Source organism: Bos javanicus, chromosome 19, assembly GCF_032452875.1.
Source record: "Bos javanicus breed banteng chromosome 19, ARS-OSU_banteng_1.0, whole genome shotgun sequence".
In the NCBI taxonomy this organism is placed as follows: domain Eukaryota; kingdom Metazoa; phylum Chordata; class Mammalia; order Artiodactyla; family Bovidae; genus Bos; species Bos javanicus.
The window spans coordinates 56,147,000-56,164,807 of NC_083886.1; the positions used below are offsets into that span (position 1 = coordinate 56,147,000).

Below are 17,808 nucleotides of genomic sequence, written 5' to 3' on the forward strand. Positions count from 1 at the left end.
AAGTGGGCCCAGGAACATCTGGGTTCAGAATTCTGGGGTCCCAGAGAGCTGGCCTGGTCTGGAATTGTCTAATTTCATAGCCACCAGCCACATGACGATACAAAGTGGGAATTAATACAAAATAAAATTAGTTAAATTCTATGCAGATGAATGAATAAAACAGACAACGTACAGTTCAGGTGCTCCACAGTCACGTGTGGCCAGGGGCCATGGTCCTGGATGATGCAGATATAAAATATTTCCACCAACACAAAAAATTCTGTGATCAAGAAGGTGGGGGCGTGGGCTCGGGGGGGGGGGGTGGGTGGGCTTCGGTGGGACAACCCCTCCTTCTCCCTCTGCCCGTCCAACCTGGGTCTGGCACCCAGCAGGTCCCCAGCACACCCCTGTCATCTCCAAGGGGGGCAAGTCCCTTCACCCCTGGGTCCCAGTGTCCTCTGACAAGAGGCCATGAATGGAGCTCAGCCCCTGGGCCTGACCACTGGACGTGACCACAAAGATGTATGGTCAGTTCCTGTGATGACTACACCAGGGCTCAGGTCTGGGAGGCCAGAGACACCCAGAGGGGAGAAGTCACACAGACTCGGCGGGGGCACCAAGGTTGAGAGGTGGAGCCCCGTACCCCCTCCACCCCCTCCATCCCCACCCCTTGGCCCAGGCCGGGTCATGGTTGGCAGAGTCTCTTCAGAGCCCGTGAGCAGTAACTCCTGACCCCAGAGGAACCAAGTGGGCCAAGGCTGAACTAGCCACTTACCCGGGCCAGTTGGGTCACCAAGCTTCCGGAGACGGCCGCTGGAGGTCCGTGTGACTCCTAAAGACAGGGGCAGAGGGCAAAGGTCACCCAAGGCCACCAGAGGAAGGTTAACACTGGGCATATCCTCACCTTGGCTCCTGTCAGGGGGTTCAGAACCAGAAACCCACTCCTTGTGGGGCCAGAGGTCCTCCCAGGTAACACCTGGCCCCAGCGGCCACCTGCAGGAACAGCTTCCACCGTCTGGATGCGGACCAGGCACTGGGTCAAACCCTTGATGCACATTTTCCCACCCGACCCTTATTACCCCATTTTGCAGACGAGATAACCAAGTCTCAGTGGGGTTGAGTCACTTGTCTGAGGCTACACAGCTATGAGGAATTGAGCCCAGAACAAAGTGAAGTCCATCGAACTCCAAAACCTGGGCTGGGCTCCAGGGTGCCGGCTGCCAGGACTGTCTGCAGGATGAACAGGTGCTGGCACGGGTCAGGCACACGCCGGCTCCGGTACAACCCGTGTCTACCTTGTTGGGAACTGGGGTTTCCCTGTCCTGGGTCTGCAACACGAGGTAAGCCGGGCTGGACTGGGCAGAGTGGGGGGCGAGCTGTTCTCCTCCCTCCCCGCCCCCCAGGAGGGAGCCAGAACAGAGCTCGGGGTGAAGTCGGCCTCCTGCCTCCCTGCACACGCCCCTCAGCCCAGCGCTTGATCCCTGGGGAGGCTCAAGGCAGGCAAGTCCCAACTCGAGCAGATTTGCTGAGGTGCTAAGCCGACCAAACTCGAGAGGTCTCTAAGACGGGGAGGCAGGTGGCTGTCCTACTGCTGCCAAGGTCATGGTGCTCTGGGGTCTGCTGTCTGGGCGAAAAGGGCAAGCCCAGCAGAAGCCTTCCCCGCGGACAACAACACACGCTGGAGAAGAACCTGCAGCCCAGGACGGGCCCAGGCTGGACCCGGACACCTGCCTGCAGCCTCCACCGTCTGACACGCACCCAGATTGCTAGAGTCAGACATGCCAGCTCCTCCCCTGCAGTCCGCCAGAGAGACTCATTCATTCATTCATCACTTACTGCACAAGCCCACTTCTAAACTATGACCGACCAGGAGTGAATGCAGTCAGCTTTGTTTTGAAAGTTTCCAGAGCCCTGAGCAGGGCAGCCTGCAGGCTTGGTCTTCCTGTCCAGCCCCAGGGACGCAGACAGTCGTCAGGTCTGCAGGATGACTCAACAGCTGACAACAAGATGGGAAGAGGGCTGTCTTTCAGGGCCTGGTGTTGGCAAATACCTGCCACTAAGCCCTGGCCTCCTTCAAGGCTGGGGAAGACCCCAAGACGGCCCCAGGTTGAGCTGAACTCACCTACCATGTAAATGGGCTTCCCTGGTGGCTCAGATGGTAAAGAATCTGCCTGCAATGTGGGAGACCTGGGTTTAATCCCTGGGTTGGGAAGATCCCCTGGAGAAAGGAATGGCAACCCACTCCAGTATTCTTGTCTGAAGAATCCCATGGACGGAAGAGCCTGGCAAGCAGTCCATGAGGTCGCAAAGAGTCAGACACAACTGAATGACTAAGACAGACACAGACACACACACACACACACACACACACTCCCCATGTAAACAACACTGCAAGAGACGCACTTGACTTGCAGTTCCCGAGAGTGGTGAGCACTGGGAGCTAGGGTGACTGGTAAGGCTTTGAGGAGATGAGGACTGGAGGGTCCTTGAAGGAGGGCCAGGTGGACACTGGGCTCCCACAGCCACTTCCAGCGCCAAGGCTCCATGACAACCATGGGCTTTAGGTCCATTCTCCTACTCACTCAGTGTGACAGGCCCATGAGGCAGGTGCCACCACCCCATTTCATAGATGAGGGAAGTGAGGGTCAGAAGCCCTGAAGCTGTCAAAACTCCTACAAAGCCCCTGGCCCCACCCCAGCCATAACAGAGACCACTATGGTTGATTGTATGTGTCATTTTTAATCGGATCCCAGGGTGCCCAGATATTTGGCTAAACACTATTTCTGGCCTTGTCTGTGAGGGTGTTTCTGGATGAGATGAACATGTGCCTGGTGGTCTGGGAGAAGCAGATCATCTCCCAGTGCGGGCGGGCATCCTCCAGTCCCGAGAGGGCCTGAACAGAACAAAAGGCAGAGGGAAGGAGAATTCTCTCTCTGCCCGACTGCCTGAGCTGCAGCCCTGGTCTCCTCCTGCCCCAGGACTAGCATCGCCTCCCCTGGGTTCTCAGTCCTCAGACTTAGACTGAATCCACCAGTGGCCTCCCTAGGTGTCCAACTTGCAGAAGGCAGATGGTAACTGCATGAGCCAATTCCTCATCACTCCCTCCCTCTCTCCTACTAGAACTGTTGTTCTGAGGAACTTTGACTACCGCTGGCCTCACACAGCAGAGATGGGAGCATCCTTCCATGGGCACCCATGTGACACTGATGAAAAGTGATAAAGGCGAATCACCCTGCTGAGTGATAAAGGCAAATGGTGATTCCAGGCTGGCCCCGCCAGACAGGCTGGATGGAGCACAGGCTCTGACCTGTGGGGGCATGAGGTGTCGGCATCCGGCTCCCAGAATGCGGGGAGGAGAGGGCAAACCTGGAGTGGCTCTGATTCAAGAGCTGGGGGGAGAGCGAGGTGGAGGCAGGCGCTGCCCCCAAGGCTGCTGAGAGGACAGAAGAGTGAGCATGCGCACCCCTGGTGCCAGCTCCAGCCTCGTCTCCGTGATGGCTGCGACCTCCTCCACACCTTAACGGGGAGCTGCACTGCATTCAGTGACACAGGAGAATTCTCAACATCTGTCCCACCACCACCCCCAACATACACACACACACAATGAGCTGCTTGGAAGTCAGCTGTCTGGGCTGAGAGCGACAGCTGAGCCCACAAGCCCAGTGAATCCTCGATACGGAGACAGCGTGGTGTGGAATGGAGAAAGACCAGACCCCACATTCCTGTGGGTCGAGTCACTTCCGGCTGCACCTCCCCCCATGCCAGCTGGACGCTCACCCTCCCAGACAAAGATTTTAAAAAAAGAGAGACAAAAGGGTCCATTCAGGTTAAACCCCAACCCCAGGCATCTGACCCCCAAGAACCAAACCCACAGTGGGGATAGAGCCATGTTAATAAGGAAGACAGCCCATGTCTCAGATGTCTTGGGTGGAGTTATGGTTTTATTTACAGTTTATTTTTCAGATTTCCCGAAATGTACGGCTGGTGCCAGGCAGCCCCTGGCACAGAGAAGATGCCAGGCCTGCTCCCTTAAAAAAGAAGGGGAGGCAGCCACCCAAGGTTCCCGAGCCTGGGGCCACCTCCACCAGAGCCCTGGAAGAGACCCCAAACCTACAGCAGCTGAAATTCAGTTCCTCGGACCTAACTCCTCAGGTCTGTGTCCGAGACCAGCGAACAGGTAGCCGGAAAAGCCTCCAAGACATCGAATGGCTCTCTCCAGGGGAGAACAGGGTGCTTTTTATGCGATTTTAAAATAAAACATACTCGGAAAGAGGGGAGATGATTTGAAGTTCAGCTCTCTGGCATCATCCCAAACCAAATTATTTGAGGGAGGCAGGAAAGCCTGCAGCCAGATGAACAGGGCTTGAATCCAGACCTCGCCAGGCACTCACTGTGGATCCCAGAAATGACCTCCCCTTTCCAAGCCTCAGCTTTCCCATCTGCAGAATGGGGACAGAAATGGGGATTACTCACAGGCGACTAAGATTAAATGAGGCCACATGTTGCAGGCACTTAGCACAGTGCCTGCCACAAAATAAACACTCAACAGATAATATCATTTTTAGGATATCAATGATATACTAATATAAATTATTATTATAATAATTATTGGGACCCTTCTGGTGGTCCAGTGGTTAAAAATCCACCTCCCAATACAGGGAACACAAGTTCGATCCCTGGTCAAGGAGCTAGATCCCATTCGTCTCAACAAAGACCAAAGATCTCGAGTGCTGCAACTAAGACACAAAGCAGCCAAACAAATATTTTTTAAAAAAGAAAAGAGGCTTGGCTGCAGCCCTGTTTAAAAAAATATATATATATATAATATGACTAGAGAAGGAAATGGCAACCCACTCCAGTATTCTTGCCTGGAGAATCCCATGCACAGAGCAGCCTAGAGGGCTATGATCCACGGGGTCGCAGAGTCAGACACAACTTAGGGACTAAACCACCATATTATACGACAGCCACATACATACACCAGCCTGGACCCAGGGATTTACAGTCGGACATTCACAACCGCTGGCTGCCCTGTGCTTATGCATTTAAACAAAATGTAAGTTATAACCATGGAGAAGGGAACGGCTACCCACTCCAGTATTCTGGCCTGGAGAATTCCACGGACTGTATAGTCCATCGGGTCACAAAGAGTCGAACACGACTGAGCGACTTTCACTTTCAAGTTATAACCCACGCACCTTGCACGTTGCAGCCAGGGTGCTGCTACCGCAAGAAGAGCTACCAGGAGTCCTATTGGATTCCCTGCCAACTAAGGGAAGCTGACAGCCCTCCCAGCCTCTAGGATGGACTGCTCATTAGAGGAAGCCAGGACAGGGTCTGTGATCCAGAGAAAACAGTGACGATTTGGGGGCTGTGAATCCCAGTGAGATCCCATACTTGCCCCTCTGCCCCCGAAACTCCCCATCTGGCACCTGTGCTCACCTAGGCAGGGCCAAGGCCACTTCCCAAGTGTTCACGAGCTATAGGCCAGTGACGAACACTAGTCAGGTTTCACACGTGGAGGCCACAAGATTAAAATACACTTCTGGGACTTCCCTGGTGGTCTACTGGTTAAGAATCTGCGCTTCCGTTGCAGGGAGCGTGGGTTCAGTTGCTGACAGGGAACCTAGGATCCCACATGCCACACAGCACAGACAAAAAATAAATTAATTTTAAAAAAAAGAAACACTTCAGATCAGATGAAGCAAAAGATAGGAGGAAGCTGTGAGTAGGGACAGGACTCACTGCTGGTCCGTGTCCCAGAGTGAATGAAAACACAGCATTTCAATCAGGAAAGGTGGCCAGACACAGAGATGGGGCTCCTTGGTCCTCGAGAGAAAGGGGCTGAGCCACTGTCCCACCCATGATCGAGGTGGCCAGGGGCAGGGGGAGGATAGCTGGGGTGCTCTGGGGAGCATTGCCTTGTAAAACTACCATGGGGTGGAGAGCCATTACTGCAGCCTGATGGCAGAGCCCACGCCCAGGTAAACAGCCCTGCATTCTCCCTGACCCTTCACCATAGACCAGCCAGGTGCCCCTCAACTGGGCAGACCAGTGCTGGCCCCCCAAGTCTAGGGGCCTGGATGCCTATCTCATGGGCGTTCCCTGTGCATATAATTTGGGGAGTCTGGAAAAGAGAGAGAAGGACACAGTTACTGCGAAGACCTCTTATATTTTTTCCTTTCAGCCAAATTTTTATGAGAGAATCTGGCAAAATGCTAGATTAAATGTGCACTGGGAATCTAAACAGACTCTGGAGCTAGTGTATTATTGTTTAGTTGCTGAGTCGTGTCTGAGTCTTTTGCGACCCCATGGACTGTAGCCCACCAGGCTCTTCTGTCCATGGAATTTTCCAGGCAAGAATACTGGAGTGGGTTGTCATTTCCTCCTCCAGGGGATCCTGCTGACCCAGGGATCGAACTCACGTCTTCTGCATTGGCAGACGGGTTCTTTACCACTGAGCCATCAGGGAAGCCCAGTGTATTATTATTATATTAGTGACAGGGGACTTCAGGCACCATCATCTCCTATTGGGGTCGCAGAGCCACTGTCCCACCCATGATCGGGGTGGCCGTCCTCAACCCCTCTGGGGTCTCACACACCCCAGACATCTTAAGCCAAGGAGGGGGCAGAGCAGGAATCAGGCTGTCCCCGGGGGAGGGTGACGTGGCCACACGCACACACGCACACACACATCCTTTGCTCTAGTGCCAGCAACGCATGGGACCGGGCAGCCCTTCCCAGCCAGAAAGTCACCATTTTCTCAAAAGGGAGCTTTGCAGGAAGGAGCACCGTGCACAAACACCCATCTTCAGTAACGACAGGAGATTATCTGCGGAAAGGAATCAATACTCAATTTTTTCTTAAGAATCACACGAGTCCCTCCGGAAAGGACAAAGTCATTTGGACCTTGGCCAGGAGCCTCCTGCCACTCCGGCTGCCCCCAGCACCACAGTCTTTCCCTCCCCCTGAGGTTCCTGTGCTCACAGAGGCTGTGAAGAGCTGTCTGGATCAAAGCCAAGGGCTTCAGCTGGCAGTGAAGAGTCCCATTCCAGGCTTATCTTCAGAGGAACCTGAGATAAGGAGATAAGCCTCCTTCCTCTTCTCCCTCTTCTGCCCTTCGCCTTTGCTGCCCACTGAGGTGTGCACTCAACAGGTGAGCAGGGCAGCCTTCCTCCTCCCTCCAGGCTGGCAGCTGGGGCTGCGGATTAAAAGGAACCTCAAGGATTCAGCCTTGCTGACCTGCTCCGGCATAAGACTAAAAAACTGCAGAAAGTTCCGTTTTCAGCAAAGCTTGGGGTCTCAAAGCCACAGGTTCTAGTCCCTTCTCTGACTTCTGCCCTGACCTGCCATTCCCCTTTTCAAGTGGAGGGAGTGCTCCTGGCCCACAGCCCACCCAGCTGCAAAGCCCCAGCCCAAAGGGGGCCTAGCCCTTGATGCTGACGGCTAGGGTGGGGCCAGGCAGAGCCACACCCAGGGGAGAGTAAGCGACACCAGGGTGCAAATCTGCCTCCAGCTCTCACTGCATCGTCAGGTAAGTTTTTAGTCTTTCTAAGCCTCGGTTTCCACCCCTACAAAATGTAGACTCATGAAAATATTGGTGAGCATCTCCTCTGTACCAGGCACTGTGTAAGGAGATGAGGACACAGCCGTGACCAACAGTGAGCTGGCCACCCTCTTGGTGGCGCTCCCGGCCCAGTGGGGAGGCAACACGGATACCACAGGCCGAGGAAGTGCCCGCAGAGGGCCTGGGTCATCACCGCTAGAGGCCAAGTTCATCACGTGACATCAGTGCTGACCAAGAACGCACGGGGCCCTTCCCTTGAGGGTTCACCAGCCCTGGGCGTCTGCACTCTGGGTCCCATTCACATAAAAGACCCTGCCATCCAAAATACACGATACTTGGGAATTCCTGGTGGTCCAGTAGTTAGAACTCCATGCTTTTGCTGCCAAGGATATGGGTTCAATCCCTGGTCAGAAACTAAGATCCCACAAGCTGAGGGGCACGGCCAAAACAAAACAACACAAAAGCACGACAGCTAAGTCTGAATTTCAGCTAAACAACAGATAATTTAAAGCAGAAATGTACCCCTCATCCTTCTCCCTTCCCAGGCTCTCTTCAGTGGCAGAGGAGTTGACCTCTGCAGGCTGAGGTCTCTGGGTCCCCAGGTCTACAGCCTTTTGGCAGGATTCCACCTATAGGAGGAGACTGGAAGGTGAGAGTCAGGGAGAACCAGGGTAGATCTTTCCCTTGGAAGGTTTCTCCAACAGCAGATTTTGTCTGCTCTGCAGCTGCAGCTGCAGCTCCAGCCGGGCAGGTTCACCTTCGGGCAGGTTCACCTTCGTCCAGCCTTCCATCAGGTAACCCTGATCCCTGGACTCTGATAACACGCCTTCCTCCCTCTGATCCTTTGATGGGGGGTGGACGGGGAGTAATGACTTCTCCCCTGCTGATCTCTGATTGTCTCCAAGAAGCTAAGAAACATCAAACACCAGGGTCCTTAGTTCAGGTACATCCCACTTCAAGGTACTTGACAAGGGCCATAGAAATATGTTCACATAGTCAAGTGTTTTTGCAAAATTTGCAAAATGGAATAAATTTTAACCCCAGTCAGCTACGATTGCTTTCTCCTTCTGCTCTGAGTTCCTGCCCCCTGTCCTTTCTCCAGTGGAGGGGTGGCTGGCCTTTGGGGGCTCCTGCTGGTGAAAAGCTGAATTAGGAGAACAGTTTGGCTCTCAGTGGGCTTTATTTACAAGGTTTACAGTTATTTCCGTGCATAGTTAAGTGACTGCTCGTCACCCCCATGTTAAGGCCAGGAATACTCCTACTTACTTTCCCAAATCTACTGTGCAAAATCTGAAGGAATAAGATAGGAATGTGTCTGCTGTATTTAAAATGGATACTAACAGGGACCTACTGTAGAGCCCATGGAACTCTCCTCAGTGTTCTGTGGCAGTCTGGATGGGAGGGGAGTTTGGGGAAGAATGGATACAGGTATATGGCTGAGTCCCTTCGCTGTTCATCTAAACCTGTTGCAACACTGTTAATTGGCTATACCCCAATACAAAATTAAAAGTTAAAAAAATTATAATAAAATAAATGGACAAAAAGATATGAATGTGTCCTGCAGTACCTGTTGCCAGAAAAATGTGGGCAGTGTGGGAGAGCAAGACCTGAAGCATATGGAGCCAGAGGTGGTTTGGTCGCTAAGTCGTGTTTGACTCTTGTGATCTCATGAACTATCGTTCACCAGGCTCCCCTGTCCTTGGGATTTCCCAGACAAGAATACTGGAGTGGGTTGCCATTTTCATCTCTAGAGGATCTTTCCGATCCAGGGATTGAACCCTGGTCTCCTGCAATGCAGGCAGATTCTTAATGATGGAGCCACCAGGGAAGACCTAGCCAGAGGCTGATCTGTGGGAAATTATTCCAGTCACCAAATATAACGTTGTAAGCAGAGAATCCAATTCTCTTCAACTCAAAACAGAAAGTATCTCTGGTCAGAAAAAAATGTAATAATGTACCACATAAAGTCGTGGCTTCCCAAGTGGGAAGAACCTGCCTGCCAATGTGGGAGACATAAGAGACTCAGGTTTGATCCCTGGGTAGGGAAGATCCCCTGGAGGAAGGCATGGCAGCCCACTCTAGTATTCTTGCATGGAGTATCCCCATGGACAGAGGAGCCTGGTGGGCTACAGTCCATGGGGTCGTAAACAGTCAGAGACGACTGAAGCAACTTAGCACACGTGCAAACCACGTACGGTTACAAATGCCCTGTACTTGTCTCTTTCTTTCTGGATGGGAATCACATGAAAACGGAATTTATCAGAATTCTTGTGTTTATAGGATGAAAAATTGCAGCAGGTGCCACAAGCTCTGAGTTAAGGTACCCTTTTTCACACATCCCAACAACCAAAAGTAAAAATTAAAAAAAAAAAATTATTTGGCCACACTGCACAGTATGCAGGATCTTAGTTCCCCAACCAGGGATCAAACCCGTGTCCCCTGTAATGGCAGGGCAGAGTCTTAATTACTGGACCCTCCCCGCTCAACCAGGGAAGTTCCTAAATTTTGATTAACTAAGAGATGAATTATCTTTCTAGTCTCTCAGTAAAAAACCATATTACACAGTCATCATATAAAGAAGTGATCAAGCAGTGTTCAGCCAAAAAATATAGGGAAATAAATTACTTTGGAGAGACAGGACAAGTAGTTGATTAATAAAAAAAAAAAAAAATAATATTAGCTTTCTGAATTGGGAGGATGCTTATGAAATTTGCCCACTGTTTAAAATTTATAATCTCAAATGTCTTTTCTCAGTCTCAACAAATAAGTGAAAGTGAAGTTGCTCAGTCGTGTCCGACTCTTTGCGACCCCGTGGACTGTAGCCCACCATGCTCCTCCGTCCATGGGATTCTCCAGGCAAGAATACTGGAGTGGGTTGCCATTTCCTTCTCCAGGGGATCTTCTTGACCCAGGGATCGAACCCAGGTCTCCCGCACTGCAGGCAGATGCTTTAACCTCTGAGCCACCTGGGAAGCCCCAATTGTCTCAACAAATAATTCCATGCGTATTGTTAAAGAGCTGTTATAAACTCCACACACACACCTGGCTGCCTATTTGTGCCCTATGGCTTCTCCATCTTCTGTACATTTAAGTCCTTCTGTTCTAAATCCTGGAGTGGTTTTTATTTCCTGGTTAGACCCTGGTTCACATGCCATGAGCAAACTGTTCATATGAGAAAGATGAGCAGACTAACAAAGTAGGGCCCACGGACCAAGGGGGAAATTGTGGATAAGATGGAGGATGGTTAGCGATCAGAAACCAATGACAACAACAAAAGGGGCAGCAAGGGGCCACCCCGGAATATGAGAAAGGCTGAACCATCCTTTGAGTCCTCCTGCCTAATGGGCAGCAGGTCACCAAAGAGGCGGATGTGTCTCACTCAACCTGTCAATGCTTATGAGATTAAATCCAAGGATACTCATAGGGAGGTGTGATCGGACACTGAGGGGCAGAGGCCCTGGGAGGGGAGCTGGGAGGGGAGAGAAACAAAGGAGCAGCCACGGAAGGTCGGCCGGACAGGCAGCACTGTGGCCTGGCCTGGGGAGCCTGAAGGTTCCAGAAGAAACTGCGGCCCAAGTAACCCGACAGCAGAATGAAGGATCTCCAGGAGAGGTGGCTGCCTACCTGGGGGCAGGTGGCCCATCTCTAAGACTAAGGCATGCCCAAGGAAGCAAGGAAACCCCCTCCGGCAACCTGTAGGGGCCAAAGAAGAGAGGGAGAGGAGAGGTGGGGGCCGGGGGGGGGGGCGCAGTTGGCATCATATGCCAGCCAGAGAGAGGAACTGCAGACTGTAGGCAACAAGGCAGATCTTTTAAAGGACAAGTAAACCCTGGGACTTCTCAGCGGCTATAAGCAGGCTGATAGTTGGGGCAAATGGCATTTTCTGTTCATTAAAACTCTTAATAACTGCTGCGTTGAGAACCCTTGCTTGGAACTTCTCTGGCAGCTCAATGGTAAAGAATTCACCTGCCAACGCAGGCTCGATCCCTGAAATGGGAAGATCCCACAAGCCTCAGAGCAACTAAGCCCGCACACCACAACGACTGAGCCTGTGCTCTCAGAGCCGGGGAGTTGCGACTACTGAGCCCACGTGCCCCGACCACTGAAGCCCCAGCGCCCTAGAGCCCGTGCTCTGCAACAAGAGAAGCCACCGCAATGAGAAGCCTGCACACCACGCTCCCCACAACTAGAGAAAAGCCCGGGCAGCAACGAAAATCCAGCACGGCCAAAAATAAATAAATAACATTGTACAAAGAAAAGAACACTTGTTTGGTTTCTGGAGCCATCCCAGGAATGCTGGGAATCATCTTGGGCAGTATTTTATTAAATTAATTGCCTCCAAAAATTTCCAGTATCCAGCCAGTCCGTGTCTCACAGCTGTAAGCACGGCTACTGTTGTAAGCACGGCTACTGTTAACATCTCCAGCTCAGCACAGCATTCTCGGTTGAGGGTCACGGACGCCCACCACCAAGGAAGAGCGCCAGCATCCGCAGACCGTTCAAGCGCTCTGGCGAGAGGATGGCTAAGTAAATTCGGCAACACCCACTCTGAAGAGCCATTCAAACTGTAATTAGGGGATCCATGCATGGGATCTGATTTTCATGTGAAAAGAGCAGAATTAAAGATGATCTGCAATGGAATAAAATAGAAAGCCTAGAGATAAATCCACGCACATATGGACACCTTATCTTTGACAAAGGAGGCAAGAATATACAATGGATTAAAGACAATCTCTTTAACAAGTGGTGCTGGGAAAACTGGTCAACCACTTGTAAAAGAATGAAACTAGAACACTTTCTAACTGCATACACAAAAATAAACTCAAAATGGATTAAAGATCTCAACGTAAGACCAGAAACTATAAAACTCCTAGAGGAGAACATAGGCAAAACACTCTCCGACATACATCACAGCAGGATCCTCTATGACCCACCTCCCAGAATATTGGAAATAAAAGCAAAAATAAACAAATGGGACCTAATTAAACTTAAAAGCTTCTGCACATCAAAGGAAACTATTAGCAAGGTGAAAAGACAGCCTTCAGAATGGGAGAAAATAATAGCAAATGAAGCAACTGACAAACAACTAATCTCAAAAATATACAAGCAACTCCTACAGCTCAACTCCAGAAAAATAAACGACCCAATCAAAAAATGGGCCAAAGAACTAAATAGACATTTCTCCAAAGAAGACATACAGATGGCTAACAAACACATGAAAAGATGCTCAACATCACTCATGATCAGAGAAATGCAAATCAAAACCACTATGAGGTACCATTTCATCCCAGTCAGAATGGCTGCGATCCAAAAGTCTACAAGCAATAAATGCTGGAGAGGGTGTGGAGAAAAGGGAACCCTCTTACACTGTTGGTGGGAATGCAAACTAGTACAGCCACTATGGAGAACAGTGTGGAGATTCCTTAAAAAACTGGAAATAGAACTGCCTTATGATCCAGCAATCCCACTGCTGGGCATACACACTGAGGAAACCAGAAGGGAAAGAGACACGTGTACCCCAATGTTCATTGCAGCACTGTTTATAATAGCCAGGACATGGAAGCAACCTAGATGTCCATCAGCAGACGAATGGATAAGAAAGCTGTGGTACATATACACAATGGAGTATTACTCAGCCATTAAAAAGAATACACTTGAATCAGTTCTAATGAGGTGGACGAAACTGGAGCCTATTATACAGAGTGAAGTAAGCCAGAAAGAAAAACACCAATACAGTATACTAATGCATATACATGGAATTTAGAAAGATGGTAACAATAACCCTGTGTACGAGATAGCGAAAGAGACACTGATGTATAGATCAGTCTTATGGACTCTGTGGGAGAGGGAGAGGGTAGGAAGATTTGGGAGAATGACATTGAAACATGTATAATATCATGTATGAAATGAGTCGCCAGTCCAGGTTCAATGCACGATACTGGATGCTTGGGGCTGGTGCACTGGGACGACCCAGAGGGATAGTATGGGGAGGGAGGAGGGAGGAGGGAGGAGGGTTCAGGATGGGGAACATATGTATACCTGTGGTGGATTCATTTCGATATTTGGCAAAACTAATACAATATTGTAAAGTTTAAAAATAAAATAAAATTAAAAAAAAAATAAAGATGATGTGTACAGAGAATATGCAACACTCTGAAAAAACATTATATCCCTTTGATAATTAAATCAAACAATACGACCGGTGCGTGTGGAAACAAGTCCAAAGGGAACCCAAAAAACAATGTTGTAACCGATGGGATTGGAGAATCTGTCCTTTTAATTTCCTGTTCACATTGTTTGGTAACAAGTAACGAACAAGATTACCTGGGGCTTCCCAGGTGGCTCAGTGGTAAAGAATCCGCCTACCAATGCAAGAGATGCCAGAGACGTGGGTTCCATCCCTGGGTCGGGAAGATTCCCCCGGAGTAGGAAATGGCAACCCACTCCAGTGTTCTTGCCTGGAAAATCCTATGAACAGAGGAGCCTGGCAGGCTACAGACCACGGCGTCACAAAGACTTGGACACGACTGAGTGACTGAGCTTCACCACCATGAACAAAACGAACAACTAAAGGAAAAAAGGCAAGAGAGAAAGAAGAGATACACAGTGTCTTCTATAAAGTTTTCCTTTTTAAAAGTAAAGTAAGGCACAGGCTTGGCAGCTAGAGCGTCAGGCCCCCGGGACCAGGAAAACGCTGCCGCCTGGAAGATCCTCTCCCCACGGCTCAAGAGTTTGTTCACCACCCCTCGGGGCCCCTGACATGGACCGGAAGTCTACCTCCCCTGCTCCGGCCACCTATGTGCACGCGGCTGTCATTCCACCACCTGGCGTTGTCCCCACGACATCTACACTGGGTAACCTCTGCACGAAAACCCAACACCTGCGCCTGGGCCCTGCATCTAGAGTCCAAGTCACCTGTTCATTAATGAGGTTTGCAAACCACCCCCTGACAGCCCTCCGGGTTGATTAGCCCAGTCCTTCGGCTGGAAGACGACAGGGGTTGTATTTAATAAACCACTTCCAAGTGGCTTTGGGTTACAGGAGCCTTACTCTCTGGCTGAGCCCCGATCCTGGTGGAAACAGGAGGCACAGTCCAAGGGAGGGCTGTGAAGGCCCCAGGATGTGGATCAGATTGATTGGCAGGACAAGCCCAAGGCAGCCCGCCAGCTCGCCTCTGCCCAGGTCTGCCCAGCCCCTCCTGGTAACCATGTTTGTGGGAGTGATCCCCGGCCAGGCTGCCCCAACACGCCTGGCCCAGCCGAGACAAGGGGCCCAGGCACACTCTCAGGGAGGTCTAGGGTGGACGCAGCCAGCCCCTGGTTCCCAGGTACAGCCTTGAGGGACCCCGCAGGCCAGTCACAGCCCAGGCTTCACAGTACACCTACCCTTGAAGAGCTCTGGGGGGAACAAGGCCTCCCCAGGAACCAGAAAGAAGGCAAAGTCACCCGCATCTCTCACGGGGATCCCTCTTGCCTCGGTCCGGCCTCTGAAACCCTGGGCCAGAGAGGGCACTCCTTCCTGGGGAGGGGGTGATCTGGCCCTTCTCACCCCACCCAGCACTTCCAGGGGCCCTTGGGAAGCTGGGGGCCACACATGCAGGCCGGAGCAGCCATCCAGGGTTCCTCTCCCCCGTCACAAAGCCAGCATTGCTCAGAGGATGACCAGGACTCGAGCTCCGTCCAGAGAGGGCAGGCAGCCGGCTGCCCTGTGCGCTGGGATCATCTTCCTCTCCCCCTTCCTATCCCAGAGGCTTGCAGGCTGCCAGCAGTCACGCTTCGCAGAACCAGGTCAGATTAGGCCCGGAACAAAGCTCGGTTGTTGCAAGGCTTCCAAGAGGCCACTGACAGCAGGACGCCCGGAGCCGCCTCCCCCTCCCCTGGGCAGCGCCTCAATGCCCCCCCTTCACGTGGGCTGCAAATGGACCCGGCCCCCAGGGTAGGGACAGGGAGATAAGGCAGGGAGAAACTGGGCTGGGAGCAGAAGGCCACAGTCAACCCAGGAGACCCGAGGCCAGGACGCCCTTCCAGAGCGGTGCTGAAAGCCACCAGCCCGCAGGAAGGAGCCAGCCCTCAGCGACGCCCAGCAGACTCTTCTAGGAAGAATAACTGAACCTACAGGGAGGCTCGAAACAGGCCAAGAACTTGCAAAATGGGCACCCCCAGCTCAGCCCAGCTGCTCCAGCAAAACCATGGGTACTTCGCCTCTCGACAGTTTCTGGGCCCAGTTACAGCTGCCCAACAGGGAAGGGGCAGGCTGACCAGTTACCGGCTTCAGGGATCCTTCAGTTCTCCTGTCAAACTCAGGGACCCATGGCCCCAGGCCTGACCTCAGGACCCCCGGCCCCAGAGGCCTGTGACCAGCAGGACAGGCTCCCTTCCATCAGTGCTTCTGGACAGGCAATCTCTTGTAGCTGCCATGGGGACTCACTGGCCAAGGTCTCTGCTGGAGCACAGTGGGGTCTGTAACCTTGCGTGCTCCTCTTTGGGTCCCCAGGGGCATCCCCAGCCACTCATACCCACCGATCCCCCATGAGTCCCCTGACGATGCCTATGGCTGGGGTGTTCCAAAGTTACAGCTCCAGGGACTTCCCCGGTGATCTAGTGGTTAAGAATTCACCTTGCAATCAGAGTATGCAGGTCTGAGCTGTGAGGGGGGAGCTAAGATCCCGCGTGCCGCAGAGCAAGTAAGCCGGCAAGCCACAACTAGAGAAAGCCCGCATGCCACACGGAAGACCCAGCAGAGTCAAAAAAAAAAATTATAAAAAAACAAAGCAATAGCTCCTGTAGGGGTGCAGGAACCCAGCATGTCACCTCCCTCCCCACCCACCACTTAACCCCCCCACCTGCCCCTCCACCCCCCAAGGCCTGGGACCTCTCTCTGCAGCCCCCCTCCCCCAGGCAAGGCCACCAGCGGGATCCGCCCAGGAACTGGTGCTCAAGGCCCCAGGGGCCGGGCCCTGTGCCGTAGTGTGCTGAACCCTTCTTATCAAGTACATCTTAAGCAAACTGCAGAGCCCACACAGCGCTGCTCATGGACAAACAGCAGTGCGTGCAGAAACAAGGTCCCACCCCCAGGTCCCATCCCTGTGGGGCCTGGGATGGGCAGGGAGTCTCAGAGGACGGTGGCCCAAGAAGCTGGGCGGAGGATGATGGGGGGGTGCCTTTTCCGGCTGTTGGGGTCCCTGGTGAGATGCCCTCTGTTGACACTCACACACAGGAGCTCCGGGCACATGGCCGGCCCATCCTTCCACCTTGAGGGGCCATCTCGTGCCCTTTCTGCACCGGGGCTCACCCAGGGGTTTCCAGGACGGTGGGTTGTCTCAAACTCAGGTGCATTGCCAGATGCGTGGCACTCCGTGTTTGGAACCCCTCTGGGCAGGCTGGGGAGATGCTGACAGGCAGGTGGCTTTGGCAGGGGGTGGAGGGGGGGCAGTGGGGGAAGAGGTGAGCCCAAGGGGTGGGCAGATAACTGCCAACAGGCTGAGGAGGGGAGGGGCCGCAGGATCAGGCTCCGCCAGCTCCCCAAGGACTGGGAGGGCCTCTGGGTCCATAAGGGTCTGGGACCCTGGGCACCAGTCCAATGGAGGAGACAGACTGCCCGAGGTGGCTATTTCTCTCCGCCCAGGTCCCTGCAGGAGCCCAAGCGAGCCAGCAGGCTGGGACCTGAGGAGGCAGAGGTGCGGCAGCCAGAGTGGGGCGGAGGGGCAGGGCCAAAAGAGGAAGGAACCGGCCTTCCACCCGTGCTCCTCGCCCTCACCCCTGGCTCCCGCTCCAGGACTTGCTCCTCTCCTCTCCGCTTCCCAGAACTCAGCTCCCCAAGCGCTGGGCGTGGGGAACACTGCTCTACCGGCTAATCTCTCGAACTGCAGCCTCCCGCCCTGCCCAGGGCTCTGCGTAGCAAGTGCAAGAGCTTTTCAACCTTCAGTAGGCCAGGTACTGCTTCGGAGATCTCCTGAAAGTCACCAAGCATCTCCGAATGATTCCCCAAGTGCACACCAGCTGGATTTTATTCCGCATTTCTGTGGCTCGTGGACCTCAGCTAAGCGCCCTGAGCACTGAGAATTCCCAGGGGATCCGGGGCCACTGAAGGCACAGTGGCACAGTATGCCACCAGAAGTCCCAAATTCAGGACACCGGAAAGGTTTCGACAGCAGCCCGCTCTGACACCAAGGGGCTGAGGGGGAAACCTGGGCCACAATTCTGGTCTCCAAACCAACAGAGGCCCAGGGAGGGTGCCAGCAGCCCCCTCAGGCATCCTGGCAA

The 17,808-nt window shown here is 52.8% G+C and overlaps 1 protein-coding gene and 1 long non-coding RNA gene across 3 annotated transcripts in view; one reads left to right on the forward strand and one right to left on the reverse strand.

Moving 5' to 3' along the window:
• SEPTIN9 (septin 9) overlaps window positions 1–17,808 on the reverse strand; it is a 179,409-nt gene that overhangs the window by 158,422 nt on the left and 3,179 nt on the right. Inside the window, exon 2 of one of the 2 annotated variants that reach the window (XM_061392707.1) lies at window positions 755–811. The exons of the other annotated variant lie outside the window; for it this stretch is intronic. Within the exon in view, the coding sequence (XP_061248691.1) occupies window positions 755–811 (57 nt within the window). The remainder of the gene's footprint in view (window positions 1–754; window positions 812–17,808) is intronic. 2 annotated transcript variants of the gene reach the window in all.
• LOC133232821 (uncharacterized) overlaps window positions 1–17,808 on the forward strand; it is a 307,249-nt gene that overhangs the window by 155,015 nt on the left and 134,426 nt on the right. The window lies entirely within an intron of this gene.